The sequence below is a fragment of the Dama dama genome, chromosome 1 (genome assembly GCF_033118175.1).
Source record: "Dama dama isolate Ldn47 chromosome 1, ASM3311817v1, whole genome shotgun sequence".
Lineage (NCBI taxonomy): Eukaryota > Metazoa > Chordata > Mammalia > Artiodactyla > Cervidae > Dama > Dama dama.
In genome coordinates, this window is record NC_083681.1 from 19,838,630 (window position 1) to 19,858,682 (window position 20,053).

At 37.1% G+C, this 20,053-nt stretch overlaps 1 protein-coding gene across 1 annotated transcript in view; it reads left to right on the plus strand.

Annotated features, from left to right (window-relative positions):
• The window catches only part of DDX10 (DEAD-box helicase 10), a 281,000-nt gene that overhangs the window by 239,105 nt on the left and 21,842 nt on the right, over positions 1 to 20,053 (plus strand). The window contains exon 17 of the mRNA XM_061144350.1: positions 14,438 to 14,574. Within this exon, the coding sequence (XP_061000333.1) occupies positions 14,438 to 14,574 (137 nt within the window). The remainder of the gene's footprint in view (positions 1 to 14,437; positions 14,575 to 20,053) is intronic.

A 20,053-nucleotide genomic window follows, 5' to 3' on the forward strand; every position in this document is an offset into this window, starting at 1 on the left:
ATACTCAGAGGAACTGGGGTAAGTTCTACTAGATTTGAGAGAAAAATTCTGTTTAACAGGTGCCCTTTGGGTCGTTTATTCTACATGCTCCACCTGGATATTGCTTTTATCTTTCCCCAACATCCTCCATTCCCTCTTTCTTCTCAGATTCCTATATGGCTAGGTGGCCAGAGCTCACTTGTGTTGGCTTCCTCTGATTAGCTGTCTATTTTATAAATGCTGATTAGCTGTCTATTTTATAAATGCTGGATGTTAGAAAGGACAGAGAGGTTTTTGAGCAGAACCCCCATAATTATAGAGTCCAGAGTCCCTGATCAGAGTTGGGGCTTTTACTTTTAATTCAGCCAGTATATATTAGAAGTGCAAAAGAGAAACACCTTGGCCAGATAGCAAAGTGCCAAATATATAAATCGGTATTCAGCTAAGGCCAAACATCACTATTACAGAATAAATTTCTAGGAGACAGAAATTGAAAATATTCAAAAATATTTTAGTTAGTATTAAACATTATTATTAAAATGTGAAGGGGAATCAGGCTATTACAGTTTGGCATTATGGTGCAAGAACAGTAATTTCTCAGCACTCTCAGCTGCTCCTGGGCTTACTGTTCTGTACGTTTGCCTTAGTGAGTAGATGTTCATTTTTAACAGGCACATTTAATAATAGTATTAATCTTTTTGTGCTCATAATTCAGAAAAAATGTTTTCAATAATTTCTTCTCTGAGTTTTTACCTGGGATTTATAGCTTTGGTATTTCTCAAAAATCAGCCTCTTTCTAACTATTGTTGATGGTTGCTGTATATCAGAATTTTTCACTTACATTTCCAAACTGTATACAATGGAATCTCACTCAACCCTTAAAAAAAATTACATATGCCATTTGCAGCAACATGGATGGACCTGGAGAGTGTCATACTGAGTGAAGTAAGTGCAACAGAGAAGAGAAATCGATTGATATCCCTTATATGTGGAATCTATAAAGAAGTGATACAAATGAACTTACAAAACAGAAACAGACTCAGACTTTGAGAATGAGCTTATGGTTGCTGAGGAGAAGGATGGGAAGAGGGGATAGTTAGGGAATTTGGGATGGGCATGTACATACTGCTATATTTAAAATAGATAACGAACACGGACTTACTGTATAGTACATGGAACTCTGTTCAGTGTTATGTGGCAACCTGGATGGTTGGGGGGAGAATGGATACATACAATGGATACATACATATATGACTGAGTCCCCTTGCCATTCACCTGTAACTATCACACCATTGTTATTCGGCCATACCCCAACACAAAATAAAAAGTTAAAAAAGATTTCAAAACTATGAAAAATTTACATTCCAATCCCAAAGAAGGGCAATGCCAGAGAACATTCAAACTACTATACAGTTGTGCTCATTTCATATGCTAGCAAGGTAATGCTCAAAATCCTTCAAGTTAGGCTTCAACAGTATATGAACTGAGAACTTCCAGATATACAAGCTGGGTTTAGGAAAGGAACCAGAGATCAAATTGCCAATATTTGTTGGATCATAGAGAAAGCAAGGGAATTCCAGGAAAACATCTCCTTCTGATTCATTGACTAAGCTAAAGCCTTTGTGTGGATCACAACAAACTGAAAAATTCTTAAAAGATGGGAATACCAGACCATCTTACCTGCCTCCTGAGAAGCCTGCGTGTAGGTCAAGAAGCAACAGTTAAAATGGACATGAGACAGCAGACTCATTCCACTGGGAAAGGAGTTCATCAAGGCTGTATATTGTCACCCTGCTTATTTAACTTCTATGCAGAGTACATGATGCAAAATGCCAGGCTGGATGAATCACAGGCTGGAATCAAGATTGCCCAGAGAAATGTCAACAACCTCAGATATGCAGATGATACCACCCTAATGACAGAAAGTGAAGACAAACTAAAGATTCTCTTGATGAGGGTGAAAGAGGAGAGTGAAAAAGCTGGCTTACAATTCAACATTCAAAAAACAAAGATCATGGCATTTGGTCCCATCACTTCATGGCAAATAGATGGGGGGGAAATGGAAACAGTGACAGATTTTAATTTCTTGGGCTCCAAAATCACTGTACACTGGGACCGCAGCCATGAAATTAAAAGATGCTTGCTCTTTGGAAGGAAAGCTATGACAAGTCTAGACAGCATGTTAAAAAGCAGAGACATTACTTTGCGGACAAAGGTCTGTATAGTAAAAGCTGTGGTTTTTCCAGTAATGATGTTCAGATGTGAGAGTTGGACCATAAAGAAGGATGAGCACCGAAGAATTGATGCTTTAGAACTGTGGTGCTGGAGAAAACTCTTGAGAGTCCCTTGGACAGCAAGGAGATCTCAGTCCTGAAGGAAATCAACCCTGAATATTCATGAAGGACTGATGCTGAAACTGAAGCTCCAATACTTTGGCCAGTTGATGTGAAGAGCTAACTCATTGGAAAAGACCCTGACGCTGGGTAAGATTGATAGCAGGAGGAGAAGGGGTGACAGAGAATGACATGATTGGATGGCATCACTGAATCAATAGACGTGCGTTTGAGCAAACTCTGGGAGATAATGGAGGGCAGGGAAGCCTGGTGTGCTGCAGTCCATTGAACGCGACTTAGAGGCTGAACAGCAGCAAATGCTTGCTTAGAAAGTGGTGTTGAAGTCTTACTAGTGAGAACAGAGTTGTTTGAATACCTCATTTTCTCTGAACTTTTCTTCACAATTTTTATATTCTTTCTTAGAGTCAAAATTAGTTTATCTTGTATTTTGGAATTTTCCCTCCTTGTGAAATTTTGAGGTGTCAGAATTGACATTCTGCTTTTAATTCATACAATATGGGGAGATTGTGTTTTAAAAATGGAATTTTTAAAAGTGGAATTATATAACCAAAATATAAATGCAGTCCTTCAAGCTTATTTTTATGAATGCTATATGGCATATAGGAAGGCAATAAAGATAATTCTCTGTATTTAAACTGATTTCCTCACTAACACACAGACTAACCAGCAAGAATGCCCACTCATTCCTTAATCCATTACATGAATGTAGCTTCCACCTCCACTTCTTAGTAAAGTGGTTGAAATGGAGTCTCATTCCCTTTTATTTTACAAACATTTAAGGTCTTTGCCCTAACAAAATCTACTGTGTCACTAAGGGATGATCTCTTACTTTTTGTCTAGTATAAGGAAATAATCTATTCTTCTCTTCACATCAGCCCTCCTCTCCATTTCTCAGAAATGTTCTAGAGTTTTATAGCTTTGTTTTTTTCTTTTAATAACGTTTCAAGAGTATTATACTTCTTATTGAGATATTTCATGCTCTCTCAATTTTAATAGAATTTTGGTTTTGCTTTTGCTGTGAATGCTCTCAGAAAAAGAGATAAGGGAAATATAGCATGTATAGCATCATGTTTAAGGATATGTTTATGCTTCTTTATGTTGCCTATCAGAGTAATTTTATGTAATATTCTAAAGTTTTAAACTTCTTAGGTATAAGACCCTGACTTACCCATTTTTGCATACCTATTATGGCTAAGTATATTAAGCACTCCAGGAAATGGTTATTAATTCAACCTGAAGGGAGTGCTTGAGGTTTCTGTATTTTTTGAATGAATGTAACAGTCATGAGTTTGATCATAGTCGTCTATATTTATAGAAATAAGCAGATTCTTTATGTATGTATAAACCCTCAGTGTGTGTACAGACTCTAACATGAAATTTTTAAACATAACATTTTTATTTTATAGGAATATTGCACATTTCATTTTTTTTTTTTTTACTGACTACTCACTTTATTTCCCATGAAGGTACTAATTGCATATTTTCCAAGCATCTGCAATTAATTAAAATCTTTACAAGCTCTTTAAGCCCAAATACTTTAAACTTTATACTTGAGAAATCTGAAATATAAAATTAATTAATTTAATAACCAACTGTTATTAATAAAAACCACCTGATCAGATCTAAATTTCATATAATCAGATTTCTAGTGTTAAACTCTTATAAGTACTTACTTATATATTCAGTAGTTAATAATAAATAGTACTGTATTCCAGTTTAACATTTTCACATTAAATACCTGTTTATCAAATATTTGAGAACTTGTTCTGTGTGTTTAACTATAGTAGTGAGCAATGTTAAAAATGTTCAAAGAAAACAGTTTAGGTGATGGAAACTTTAACATTTCATGAAGTGGACAGTCTCCTTTTGGAGAATTGTAAAACAGGGCAGAAGGCAGGAGGTTTTTTTATAGGATGAAGAATAAAGAACAAGGAAGAGAAAAATTGAAGATATCTGATTGATTGGGGCCACATAATCATAACCTTGTTTGGAGTGGAAGGACCAGAGTGGACTTGGCATTTGGGGATTGTCTGACTGAACATAGAGCATTTCTGGTCAGGTGGAACATTTACGGGACATGAAAGCTGTCTAAGTTTGGTTTGTTGATATGGCACTCCTGGCAGAGCAGCTGTATCTTCGGCCTAGAAATTTATTTCAGTACTGATAACGCAATGTGGCCTCTACTGTCTTGAAACTTACTGCCTAGGAAAGGATGCATACAATGAATTCACTCTTAAGTATAAGCTATTATACTTAGCTTAAGTATTCACTCTAAGTATTAAGAGAAATCTACAGGATGTTTTACTAAGGAGGTGATGTTCAGAAATGTTTAATCTGATACCTGAATACTTGAAGTTAACCAGTTTGGTATAATAATATCTATTTGGTCTTTGTCCCTGGTTCCTGACAATGAAGTCAAAAGTTTTAGCCCATGAAATTTTCTAAGTGATGGAAATGTCTTTCATTGTTCATATTCAACACACTTGAATTTAAGCTAATGAAGTGACTCACGGTGGGATCTCTAGATAGCTTCAAAGTGGGGAATTGGTCATTAGAAAGACCAAGCTTATGATTGGCCCTGTCCCCTTTCATGAGAGGAGGTGAGCGTGGAAATTGAGTTACAAGAACATTTGAACAACAAGATTCCGAGAATTTCCAGGTTGATCAGTGTTTTGATATATTGGGAAGGTGACTGCCTTGTAGAAGGCATGACAGGTCTCCACCCCATCTTCCCTGCATACTTTACCCTATGCATCTCTTCCATCTGGCTATTTCTGAGTTATATCCTTTAAATAAATAAACTGGTTATCTTAAGTAAAGCACTTTCCTGACTTCTAGAGAATTGTCAGACCTCAGGAAGTGTTATGAGAATCCCTAAATTTGTAGTCGACCAGGTAGAATTGCAGGTTGCTTGGTGATTGCATTTTGCAGCTGGCATCTGAAGTATGGAGTCTTGTGGGACTGAGCCCTTTACCCATGGGATCTGTGCTAACTCTGCATACTGTCAGAATTTAGTTGAATTGATAGACACTCATTTGACATTGAAGACTTAGTGTTTAAAAGAAACCACATGTTTGGGTCAGAAAACAATACAGATCAGACAAAAGGAAGTAGAAGAAGATTCTAGTAGAGAAATAGCAAGTATGCAGATTCTCAGGTGGGACAGGTCTTGACTTGTTCCAGGATCTGAAAGTATGGCTTCAAAGGTTGTAAGCAGATGATAGACAAGATCAAATTTGAAACTTATTTAAAAAAAACATTGTAAAGACAGCACTTGACTTGACACTCCAGGATGTCTGGCTCTAGGTGAGTGATCACACCATCGTGGTTATCCAGGTCATTAAGACCTTTTTTGTACAGCTCTTCTGTGTATTCTTGCCACCTCTTCTTAATATCTTCTGCTTCTGTTAGGTCCATAACATTTCTGTCCTTTATTGTGCCCACCTTTGCATGAAATGCTCCCTTGATATCTCTGATTTTCTTGAAGAGATCGCTAGTCTTTCCCATTCTATTATTTTCCCCTTTCTTTGCATTGTTCAGTTAAGAAAGCATGGCATCCAGTCCCGTCAGTTCATGGCAAGTAGATGGGGAAAAACTTGAAACTGACAGACTTCATTTTCTTGGGCTCTAAAATCACTGCAGACAGTGACTGCAGCCTTGAAATTAAAAGATGCTTGCTCCTTGGAAGAAAAGCTATGACGGACCTAGGCAGCGTATTCTTTGCCGACAAAGGTCTGTACAGTCAAAGCTATGGTTTTTCCAGTAGTCATGTACAATGTGAGAAGCTGGACTATAAGGAAGGCTGAGCACTGAAGAATTAATGCTTTAGAACTGTGGTGCTAAAGAAGACTCTTGAGAGTCCCTTGGACGACAGGGATATCAAACCCGTCAGTCCTAAAGGAAATGAACCCTGAATATTCATTGGAAGGACTGATGCTGAAGCTGAAGCTCCAGTACTTTGACCACCTGATGCGAAGAGCTGACTCATTGGAAGAGACCCTGATGCTGGGAGAGATTGATAGCAGGAGGAGAAGGGGACAACAGAGGATGAGATGGTTGGATGGCATCATTGACTGAATGGACATGAGTCTGAGCAAACTCGGGGAGATAGTGAAGGACAGAGAAGTCTGATGCACTGCAGTCCATGGGGTCACAGAGAGTTGGACATGACTGACTGAACAGCAACAACAAATGACAACACAGAATTGGAGTGGTTAGAAGAATGGTTACAGGGAGACTGATTAGGAAGCTGGTTGCAATGTTCCACAGAACAGAGAGGAACGACATGGGAGACAAGGGGGGTAAAAGTGGAGATGGTCACATAGAAGACGACACAGAAAGCGCCCCCGTATGTCTTTTGAAGCTTATAAAATATTCTTGTTTCTGAAGAAATAATTATACAAGTAGTAAATTCAAAGCTTTATTAGTGAAAGTTGAGATTCAGGTGATGTAGAAGACCTAGCGTATGTACATATTTGTGTGACCTTGGTTAAGCTGTTTAATCATCTGAATCACATTTTCTTAATTTTGAAAATGAGAACAATAATTCTTTTTCTTCCTACTTCATAGAGTTAGAAGATGAAGTAAGGTAATGTATGTCAGCACTTCATAAATTTGTAGGAGAATGCGACTTCTCATCTGTATTCTTCGTCTCATCAAAACTGAAAGCAAAATAAAAGCTAGTTGGATTACATTTCTTTTTTGGATATTTTCATCTGCCCTACTTATAATTGAGTCCGTATTTCAGGAACAGTCAGTTCATAGAGGTGCCCCTGATCTCTGTGTGTGTATGAACTACATTAATTTCAGAGAGCCTTAAAAGAGGAGTGTGGGGTGTGGGTGTAACTGTAGGGCTTCTTGTTTCATTTTGAGCTGTGAGGGAGAAGAGAGATGGGAGTGATGAGTCAGCAAGGGAGGAATGGTTGCAACTTCCAGCCTGGAGGTATCTGAAGAGGGAGTGGCATGTTGACAGCCGGACCCAGGTTGCATTCTGCCAGTTGTTGAACATTTAGCAGAGCTAGTGGAGTCAATTCATTGTTGATTCGACGCTCCCCAGAAATAGAAGAATGTGGCTTTCAGTTTAGTGCTTATGTGGATAACTATCTTAGAACAGTTTATTTTTTTTTTTCATGTATACATTTAGTTTTTATTTATTTATTTATTCTATTTTATTTTATTTTTTATTCTTTTTTTTTTTTTTATTAGTTGGAGGCTAATTACTTCACAACATTTCAGTGGGTTTTGTCATACATTGACATGAATCAGCCATAGATTTACACGTATTCCCCATCCCGATCCCCGCTCCCACCTCCCTCTCCACCCGATTCCCCTGGGTCTTCCCAGTGCACCAGGCCTGAGCACTTGTCTCATGCATCCCACCTGGGCGGGTGATCTGTTTCACCATAGATAGTATACATGCTGTTCTTTTGAAATATCCCACCCTCACCTTCTCCCACAGAGTTCAAAAGTCTGTTCTGTATTTCTGTGTCTCTTTTTCTGTTTTGCATATAGGGTTATCGTTGCCATCTTTCTAAATTCCATATATATATGTGTTAGTATGCTGTAATGTTCTTTATCTTTCTGGCTTACTTCGCTCTGTATAAGGGGCTCCAGTTTCATCCATCTCATTGGGACTGATTCAAATGAATTCTTTTTAACGGCTGAGTAATATTCCATGGTGTATATGTACCACAGCTTCCTTATCCATTCATCTGCTGATGGGCATCTAGGTTGCTTCCATGTCCTGGCTATTATAAACAGTGCTGCGATGAACATTGGGGTGCACGTGTCTCTTTCAGATCTGGTTTCCTCAGTGTGTATGCCCAGAAGTAGGATTGCTGGGTCATATGTATCATCAGGGCAGAGACTGTCTTATTCACTGCTACATCCCCAGTACCTAATAGCATATCTGTACTGTGTCTCCCTAATAAAAACTTGTTGAAGGAAGACATTTTTGTAAAGCATCTTCATAATGTTTACTAAACTTTTTTAGATCATGTTTAACATGTACAACTGTGCTTATGAACATATTTTTTTTGATTCTCTGAAGCATTCTGATTCTCTGAAATGTACTATATACTCATGTGGTCCACAGAGTCTAGTTGGTTCTCCCTTCTTAACGTCTCTCATACCTGTTCCCTCCCTCCATCCCCACTGCCACTTCCTTCATTGAATCCCTTGCCTTTCCTGGATTATTGTATGGGTAGTTTTTAAACTGATATCCTACCTTCAAATCTTATACCCTCCAGCCTCCCTTCCCATTGCTACCAGAGTGCAGCATCTATAAGATACAAACTTTAGTCTCCTGTATTTAAGTATTTAAGGATACTTAAATAATTCCTATGAGTTTCTGGCCATGATGCTCTAATAGACTGATATGTCATAGTCATATACAAGGTGATAGATGTATGATAGTATTTGTGCTCTCATGAAAATGAGTTCAGAGAGAGATAAAAGCTATATTTATATATTAGCTTTTAAATGGTTCATGAAATCACAAGGATAGAGCAAGACAGAGCAGCTAAAATGTCCATTGTCAGTTTTGTTTTTGCTACATTATATAACTAGAAAGAACATACTTCTAAACTAGACTTTGCCAGGAAGACACTCAGTGCTTTTTTCTAGAATGTTTTCATTATGGAAATACCCTCTTTCCTTACTTTTATTTATGTTTTGTCAGTTTGTTGTAGATGATAGGTTTTGTTCATTTTTGATAGATTAAAAACATTAATAGAAGCATGCTATACTTGTTAATACAAATATTATATACTTTTATAGTTATATATTTCTAACCCTTCAAGGAATGAACCAAAAAACAAAAAAGATCAATATGAATATGTCTTTCTTCTCTCATCTCTACACTTCTAGTAGGTTGAAATTGTGTTTCTAAAAGGAGTTATTGCCAACTGAGATTTATTTGTCTTTGTCATGAATTGAGGAGTATAATGCAGTACAAACAGCATGGTATCATATCAACAGTGGGATCATCTTATAGATCAGGAAAGGTTGGCAGGTCAAGAGAGTTGTGGTAATACAAATCCAAATAATATTTTATCCCTTTAAAAATAAATTTTCATCATTTTGTATTAGTATTTTCCTTTTATCAAATAGATAAACATGTTTATGTTTATCAAGTAGATAAACATGTACAGTGGAATATTGAGTTTATTTCTTATTATATTGTACTTATTTTATGAAGGCTACTTTATAGTAAATTTTAAATAACCATATTAAATGATTTTATGTATTAAAATGCAATTAATTGAAGAATTCTGCCTGACATGTCAGAGTTAGATCTCAGAGCCAACAGAGCAACTGAAAATTAGGGGAACCCCAGGCAGCAAAGCAGTCTCAGGGAGGGTGAAGCCAGCTCTGCCTCAGTCCTTGGCAGAATCTCACATTTCACAGCTGAGAGGAGACTCATAGGAAACACTGCTTAGAAAACAGCGGCAGAAATGTCTGTTTAGTTCTTTGGCCCACTTTTTGATTGGGTCATTTATTTTTCTGGAATTGAGCTGCAGGAGTGGCTTGTATATTTTTGAGATTAATCCTTTGTCTGTTGCTTCATTTGCTATTATTTTCTCCCAATCTGAGGGCTGTCTTTTCACCTTGCTTATAGTTTCCTTTGTTGTGCAAAAGCTTTTAAGTTTCATTAGGTCCCATTTGTTTATTTTTGCTTTTATTTCCAATATTCTGGGAGGTGGGTCATAGAGGATCCTGCTGTGACATTTCTCCAGAGAAGACATACAGATGGCTGACAAACACATGAAAAGATGCTCAACATCACTCATTATCAGAGAAATGCAAATCAAAACCACAATGAGGTACCTTTACACGCCAGTCAGGATGGCTGCTATCCAAAAGTCTACAAGCAATAAATGCTGGAGAGGGTGTGGAGAAAAAGGAACCCTCTTACACTGTTGGTGGGAATGCAAACTAGTACAGCCACTATGGAGAACAGTGTGGAGATTTCTAAAAAACTGGAAATAGAACTGCCATATGACCCAGCAATCCCACTTCTGGGCATACACACTGAGGAAACCAGATCTGAGAGACACGTGCACCCCAGTGTTCATCGCAGCACTGTTTATAATAGCCAGGACATGGAAGCAACCTAGATGCCCATCAGCAGACGAATGGATAAGGAAGCTGTGGTACGTATACACCATGGAGTATTACTCAGCCATTAAAAAGAATTCATTTGAGTCAGTTCTAATGAGATGGATGAAACTGGAGCCCATTATACAGAGTGAAGTAAGCCAGAAAGATAAAGACCAATACAGCATACTAACACATATATATGGAATTTAGAAAGATGGTAATGATAACCCTATATGCCAAACAGAAAAAGAGACACAGATATACAGAACAGACTTTTGGACTCTGTGGGAAAAGGCGAGGGTGGGATGTTTCGAGAGAACAGCATCGAAACATGTATATTATCAAGGGTGAAACAGATCACCAGCCCAGGTGGGATGCATGAGACAAGTGCTCAGGCCTGGTGCACTGGGAAGACCCAGAGGGATCGGGTGGAGAGGGAGGTGGGAGGGGGGATCGGGATGGGGAATACATGTAACTCCATGGCTGATTCATGTCAATGTATGACAAAACCCACTACAATATTGTAAAGTAATTAGCCTCCAACTAATAAAAATAAATGAAAAAAAAAAGAAAGAAAACAGCGGCAGCAGCAGTTGGAGCTATAAGGACAAGTCAGAGACGAGATACAGTAGTTGAGCACTATGGACTAGAGAGAATTTGCAGCTTGAATCCAGGCAAGGTAATTCTCTGTTAGAATAGAAATCTAATAATCCTCAGAAAAATCTAATAGAATTCAGTGTTTCTAGAAAATATTTTCTACAGTGTCTAGTTTTCTACAAAAATATTAAACAGGTAATTAAGCAGGAAATTGTGACCCATGGCCAAGAAAAAATAATCAGTAGAAACTCTTGGTAGCCCAGATTTGAATTTATCAAAGATTCCAGTACAGCTATTTTAAATGTTAAAAGAATTAAGAGAAAACATGTTTGAAGAATTAAAAGAAAATACAGGTATGTGAATAAACAGATAGGTGGCTTCCCCAGAGCAAGAATATAACCTGTGGAAATTATGGAAACTAACACAATCAAAACAAAAAGAAACCTCGTCTTAGACCTGAAAGCACAGTTACTATAAAGTTCTTGCTGGGTGGTCTGAAAAATGTTTGAAATTACATCAGGAAAAAAAAAAAACAACAATAGAAAACCTGATGACTCAGGAGAAATGACCGTGTATGCAAAGATGAGAAAGAAAAAAGGTTGAAGAAAAATGAGCAAAACTAAGAGAACCGTGAAGTCGTCTAATATGCAGTTTTTTGCAAGCATGGAAGGAATGGTGAGAAAGAAGCATAAAAATATTTGAAGAAATAATATCCAAAAGCTTTCCAAATTTAGTGTAAAGCAATTGATAAATCCAAGAAGGTTGTAGAGCCTGAAGAAAGATGCTGCTGCTGCTGCTGCTAGGTCGCTTCAGTTATGTCCGACTCTGTGCGAAGAAACATGAATACAAAGGAAAACCTTTCTTAGACACAGTGTAATTGCTTTATGATAAAGAGAAAATTTTGAAGCATCCAGAGGAAAAAAACATTTGTTGCTTACATGTCAAGGAAAAAAAAAAACTGAAATTATTTCTTGTTAATGAAAAAGTCCAAGCATTTAAGGAAAAAATTATGCTGTGTGCTCCGTCATGTCCAACTCTTTGTGATCCCATGGACTGTAGCCTCCCAGGCTCCTCTGTCCATGGAATTTTCCAGGCAAGAATACTGCAGTTGGTTGCCATTTCCCCCTCCGGGGAATCTTCCCAACCCAGGAATCGAACCTGTGTCTCCTGCATCTCACAGGTAGATTCCCTACTGTGCCACTAAGAAAAAAATGAGGATTTTGGAAAACTTATGTCCACCAATAGCTTTCCAGTACCTTGAAAGACATTTTAAAAAGATACTGACTGATATTAAGAAATATGATTTTTAAAAATATTGTATAGTTGAAATGTGTTAACATTTGAAGATCCACATAAGGAAGATATGGATATTTTAGTGAATCATTATTTTCCAAATGACCAATGCACAGCGTTATGAAATCACTCAGTGATTTAAAAAAAGATCCATTCAAAGTGCATGGTAGACCTATGGATTTTAATGTAACAGGATGTAGAAAGTGTATTAATGATGGCTTCAGATTCCACATTGCAACAACTTTTTAAGAAACTGCCATTCATCAATACTTAATGTAGTATCAAAGGAGAAGAACTACACCTATCTATAAAGGCTATTAAATGACTTTTCCCTTTCCCATCTCTGAGAGACTGGATTTTCTGCATATATTTCAACCAGAACAACATATTGAATGCAAAAGCAGATATAAGAATCCAAATACCTTCTTCTTAGCCAGACATTAAAGAGACTGTTTAAAATGTAAAACATAGTTCTTTTGTTTTGCAATTTGTAGCTATTTTCATAAAACACTATCTTAATATATGTTAATATATAATGATACAGAGTTTGTTGTTATTGCTTTTAAACTAATGAATTGTTTAAAATTCTGAGTTTAAACTTCTAATACAGTAAATGATATTAGGTATAATCCACATTAACACAAGCTCTTTGGGCCAAAAAAGCTTAAGAATTATTGGGTTGATCAAATAGTTTGTTCAGAAAACCCAAACCAATTTTTTGGCCAACACAATACTTTGGTAATTCTCTGTCTGCACCTTTTAGATAGCAGATTCCTTTGAGAGAATCAGACTGGAAAATTGGAATATCTTGTAGCTTGGGAGATTAGTGTTCTTCAATACATGATGACATTCAGTTTTTGTCGATATCCTTGATTATTTTCAAGTGGACCATAGAGTAGTATGTTGTTGAGTGTGCCGCTTACTGCCTCGAAGGGCAGCCTTTCCATTTTCCCTCCTGATACTTGTTTCCAGACCCTTTATTTTTAGGCCGGGAATTTTACCAGGAAAACAATGAGGGACTTTTGCAGTGGTGACTAATCCTTGTTTTCTTTACTTTTCCTCCTTTTATTATGTTTAGAGGTTATCAAGGGAAAGCTGTTCAAAAGGTGTTCGCAGACTTCAGGCTTCAGTAGAGGCCTGCACAGTCAATAGCTGTGATATTCTGAGTTGTTATTCAGTTTCTGGGGAAGAACGTTAAACATTTGAAATAAAGAATCATTGAAGTTTGTCACATATGGTGTGAAGAAAATTTATAAAGTGTACCCACTAGGAGAAATTCGTCCAGAATTGTTTTTTAGTCCTGCTTATTGGTTATAATCTGTTAAATGCACTGTGACAGTGTTTGTATTTCTTATCTACCAGGTGATATAACCAATCTGCCAAAAATAAATTTGTTATAAGGGATGTTCATTACATAAAATGTGTAGTAAATGTATTTTAATTTTGCATTACTTTGGTCTTTGACAAAAATAAACCATTGCAAAACAGTAAAAAAAAAAAAAAGCCTACCTACCTACTTGCATGAAACTATGAAACTGAATAGTTTCCAGCTTTCTGTATCTTGCTATTCATCCTACTTTTTCCATCATTCTTAGTGACTTTGTATACTTAATTTGAATTTAGAAGGTCCCTTACTATTAATGAGCTTGTAAAGATTTGATTGTCGTTTTAAGGCTTATTGTGGTTATAAAATTATCAGGCAAATGTTCCTGTACTCTCTCGTTTGGCTTTTTATATATTTACCTAATATTTTTGGTAGTCTTGAAATTTGCATAGTGAACAGGAGCACTAAAATTTATTTTATACTTTTATTTCTTTGATAGTTGAATAACTTGGAAGTAATTGAACTGTCAAATTTTTCCTATATCACATATAAGGGACTTCTTAATGATTTACTTTTTGAACCATATTTTGTTTTACTTTTGAAACGGTGTGGTTTTTTTTCCCCTCAGTGCAAATGATTATGGTTCTGAAAGTCACATAGAGGCCTTCACCAGAATAGAAGACTTCTAATTTGAGGATCTCAATTAGCAGTATTTATTTGGGGCTAGAAATAAGACCTGATTATTTATCAGCTGTTTTCTTAAACCACAATTTTCCTTGTGTTTTTTTAGGCTAGAGACGAAGAGGAAGCCTTTCTGGATTGGAGCGATGATGATAATGATGAATTTGACCCAAGCACACTTCCAGATCCAGATAAGTACAGAAGCTCTGAAGAGTCAGATAATGAAGATACGGAAAATAAAATCAGGTATGTTTTTACTGTTGGTAGCATTAAGAATAGAAATCTTCTCCTTTTAATAAATTCAAAAGATGTGTGGAAACAAACATCTCATGCTCTTCTCATCATTTTAGAGGCCCTTCTACTGTTCCTGTAGTACCTGTTTAACAGATATATATGGGTGATAGAGAGTTGTATCTTTTTCTTGGTCTATTCTTTTCTTCTCTCTCTTTTTGATTCTTTATGCTTAAGTATTTGATCCACTAGGATATATTTATTGCAAAGAGATAAGATTTTATTTTGATTTAGTGATGAGATTATTGTTAAAAATTATCTCTGAATTTTTAAATCACATTCTTTGAAATAAAAGTAAGAAATGCATAAAATAATGGAAAACTCATATGTAAACAGACCTCTCATATGTAAACAGCCCTCTCTCAAATGTGGACTTATTTGTTGCCATGCCAAAACCAGAAATGTAATGAATGGAATGACTTGCTCAGCACTTGTTTTCAGAGTACTATGTATTAGATTATATTGAAATTCTATTGATTTAAAAGTTGAGAATATTGAGCAGCATGGACATTCTAAATCAATAAGCCTGTTTAGGCACAAGGAGGATACTAATGCTGGATGAAGTTAATGTGATTGAAGGGGAGAGGAAACTGGTTGGAACCCCTCAAATGAAAAGTTTGGAGTTGAAAAAAATAGGCCCCAGAGAGCTATAATCTGGCTTTAAGCATTATGAAGAGGTCTCAAAAAGATTATCCCCTTAGAGAAATGCTATGGAGAAATAATTTCATTTACTCTTTATTTTAATCTTGTGCTCATCTAGACATAGAATTATTTTATAACAGTGAAAATGACCCATCCAAAACGCAGTCTTCCCGTGGGATGCCAGAAACTTGAGATATTTACTATTGGACAACTAGGTTATGGACATAGTAGCGTTCCTACCCCAAGAAGCGTCACAGGTGAAAACAGTTTGTTAGGCTTTAGAAAAAATATATAAATGGTAAGGGTTAAATAGTTTAGGTTCAGAGCATAATGTTAATCTTTAGAAATTGACCTCTAAGAGTAAATACCTGTATTCTGCTTCAGAGTGCACATGTCCAGACCTTGATGAGCTTTCAGTATGGTTAAATTTGTTGCCCTTTTTATTCTTGTATAAATGCCCCTCTTTCAGAGTAGTTTATGGGATCTCCATTTCGATAGGTGGGGTGTTAACACAAATGACTTTATATCAGTAACTTCCAAATGCTCTGTGTAATTTTTCTCTCTGAAGGGAACTTGAATTGGTTCTTACAGTTTGTTATTTGGCCATGTTTTCCATATCTCTCTAACATAACTTGAAGACATAGGGCCAACTTTTGAAGTCATTGGTACGATGACAGCAATCCTTCTGTATCTGATTTGTAAGGATTTTTTTCTAACATTTTTGATAGCTTCTGAGTTGTTCTTAATCTTCAGACAGCAGATATTTCGTTTCATTCTTTTGGCATTTCTTACCCGCTTAGTGACATTTCTCCGCTACCTCCTAGTTAATATGACTTCTTCTGTAATAGTTTCACATTTCATCCTTTTAATTAGCCTGTAAATGCTTTGTAGCCAGAAACTCTTTTTATATCAATACATTCAGCTCCAGCCTCTACTCATCTCTCCAACATTAATGTAATAGGCACAGAGAAAGGCCCTGAAATAGTTGCATTGATTAATTAACTGAGGAAGGAGATTTATAGGGTAAAAGAGAGAAGTATAATGATAAGCAACTATACAACTGATCCTAATAGCTTAAATGATACAAGAAATGACAGAATATGTTGTTGGAGAACTGGAAGAAGCCAAGTTCAGATAGTGTAATCGTGATGGACAAGACAGAAGGAATACCTTGAGAGATGCCAAAGCATCTAATTCCATGGCAAGGGTTTAGACGGGAGATACTGTTTTATTATTTTGTGTGTTTGTTTTTCGCTGACCACAGTCAGTCTTCTCTGCTGTGCGGGCTTTTCTCTAGTCGCCATGAGCAGGAGCTACTCTTGGTTGCAGTGCATGGGTTTCTCATTGCGGTGGCTTTTCTTGTTGTGGAGCACAGGCTCTAGGGGTCGCAGGATTCAACAGTGTGGTTCCTGGGCTTTAGAGAGCTAGTTGTAGTACACAGGTTTAGTTGGTTCATGGCATGTCGGATCGTCTTGGATCAGGGATCGAACTCATGTCCCCTGCATTGGCAGGTGGATTCTTAACCGCTGCACCACCAGGAAGGCCCCAGATTGGAAATATTTAAGCATTATGTAAAAATTAAAATAGTTTTAAGTTCAGGCATAACTGGTAACTACACTAGAAGAGATTGAAAGGAATTGAGAAACTTTGGTTTTAGGCCAAAGGGAAATTATCTTTGGTTGAAAAGAATATCAACAAGGGCTTTATTCCATTAGTGCATTTAGGGGCTTCCTAGCAGTTTTGTCTTCTGTATGAGCATGGTAATTATCTAGTCCAGCCTGCTCTCAGATGAAAAAAACAAGCTTTCAAAGGATAAAATAATTTGTGGTCACAGTACAAGTTAAGGACAGATCAGTGTGATCTGCCTGAATCAAATTGATTCCTTGGTTCTCCAATCAGGTTATATAGAATTACTCTGGCATTAGAAGAGATAGTTAAGGAAAACTACATCAAGACAAATGTAATGTTATTTGACTGAAGGTCTGATCCATGGACTAATCATAGGGTAGATTTGACTGGACCATGGTTTCCCAGCCTCAGCACTACTGACATTGTGGCCCAGATGATTCTTTGTTTTGAGGGGTTTGGGATGCTGTGGACTGTTTAGCATCATCCTGTACCACTAGCACCTCCTCAGTTGAGATAGCAATTATTTTCAGACATTGCCAGATATCCTTTGGGGAGGAAATTCTCTCACAGTTGGACAACCACTGGACTAAACCCCAGGATGGCAGAATGTATTACTAGTGCCTTATTGCCCAATCCCTCATCCAAGGTAGGCTTTGTATTCTGTCCATTTAGCCCTAGCACTTCTTCTCAGACAGGGCCTTCAATCAACTGGGATCAGTATACAAGATAAACCTGTTTTCCATTCCTGGTCTAGAGGGCAAGGTTTAGGGTAATTTGCAAGTAATAGTCCACATGTGAAACTTATACTCTCATTTTCCCTTCTCTCTTGAAATTACTTTAGTGGCAATAAATAAAGATACATGTAAACTAAAACCACATTGTTTTAGATAAGAGAAAGTATTATACATTAGAATTTTGACAGTAGTAATTGCTTCTCCTATGCATAACCCAATATTCTTGCCTGGAGAATCCCATGGACAGAGGAGCCTGGCAGGCTACAGTCCATGGGGTCGCAAGAGTCGGACGCGACTTAGTGACGAAACCACCACCACCACCACCATGCATAATGATAGCACCAATACAGTCTCCCTGTATTGTTCCAGTTTTGCTACATCTTTTTTTCTTTCCCTCTCATGAACATAACTCAACCCTAAGATTTTGTGATGTCAGCTTTAGACGACCCTCCTGGCTTGTTCGCGGGTTTTATTTGGTTCACAGTTTCTAGCTTCTACTCAATAATTGCAGCAACAGCTAGAGTGTTCCAGCCTCTTGGTCACCCTCACTGCCACTGTTCTCTGGTTATTAACTATCATTTTCAGATACGAGTTTGTATGGGACTGGTTATACCAGTTAGAAAGTGGCTTTTAGTCCCACACTAAATAGTACGAGCCAGTTTCTTTGAAAGTTCCCTTTGTGTATTTCTTTTACCTTCACTTTGGTGACACCCATAGATATCCAGCTCAAGTAACGCTTTGGTCTCTCTACATGGAAAGATACTTGTAGGAAGCAGGCAAAGGAGAGGCAGATTTAGTGGAGGACAACTGACCTTGGGATCAGTAATTCCTCTTTAGGAAGATCTGATAGGATTTTAAAGAGTTTGTACTTCTGTCCTTCTCAGCTTGGTATTTAGCCACAGTAGAATGTAAACCCTCCTTAATCCTCTATAGAATTATCAGAATTGTCATTTCTGTCACTGAAATTCAAAAGAGATTCTGATGTATGAATCAATTCCTTTAAATTCGCATGACAAAAAGGTGTCTTGCTTATAGTATGGTCAATTATATGACCCTCAGTTCCTTTTAAGGGATTTTAAAAACAAATGCTGCTGTTAATAGCTCCATTTATCCACAGAAGCAGAGCTATGAAACACAGGGAGTGGGTAATCTACCTGTCGTATAGAAGAATGTCAGCTGGTTAGTCAGTAGCAGATGCCTGAACTCCATTGGCAGCTCTACACTTTTGTGTGCTATTTTTAAAACTAGGTAAGGAAGAGAGAGCTTACTTTGATGTTCTCTGATTTCTTTTCTTATCTTCTTCCTTGTTATAGTTGGTCCAGGCTGTGTTTTACTCTGTGGCTTTCATTTCTGATTCCTTCTATGGAATTAGCATAGGTAGATTTAATACAAAATGTTAGGATTTCTTGTTGTTGGTGTTACTAAAAATAGAACACTTTGGTAGAAAACCTGGCTCTTTGTTGCTGTGAACTTTGTGACATCAGAGAATTCACTGGTCTTCTGGGAACTACATGGAATCATGTATTCTTATCTCCAGTGAGTTTTGATACAGACGCTTTATACTTTTTGAGGACATATGACCTCAAATATTGCATGCCATTATCTTTGTACTTATAAATGATTTTTCATTTTTTTATCTCCAAAATGGTCCATATAGTAGAGTTATACTGCTTTCACAATAAACATTTTGAGAGGCTTCTATATGTGATGCTAAGATTTGGAGAAAGAACTTTCTGCTTTATTTAAATCACATCCTGATTGCTTAAGAGTTAAAAATATCTTTTTGATCTGTAATTTCTGGCTTCTTGTCACATTTCTTCCATCCATTCTTTCAACTGAGAATTTTTTTTGTACCTATCCTGTGCCAGGCATAGTGCAGGTACCGAGGATAAAACATTAGGTAAGAAAACTACCTTCCCAGCTTTGACAGAGCTTTTAGTTCAGTGGAGGTTACAGACGGATAAGCAGGCAATTACAGACTAGCGTGTTGGTTAAGTATTGTGATCTGTGCACTGGTGGAGGTGGTGGGGAGAGGTGTAGGTCGGCCTGAAAATGATGTGCCTAAGTCTTGGGCTTGGCAAACTATAAACAGCTTCCTGAAGGGCGTGATGGCTCAGCTAAACCTGAAGTGAGTTTAAGTTATAAGAGAGCAGGGAGAAGGGTAAATTGCCTTTCTAAAGAGTATGGCCTTTGGTGAGACAAGTACCTTTAACCATATTCCAGTTAAATTCTTCTTTCAGTAAACGTGTTCCTTTTAGCTGTGCCTCACAAGCTGAGAGAAATTTGGCTCTGAGCATGTAATATAAGATTAATTTTTGTATATCTTGTAGCATTCATCATATTTGGTTTATGGCCATCTTCATGTGGATTGCTAATGATGTGAAAATTTGCAAAGTATTGAATACTAAGGAAAAGAAGCAGCTGGATGT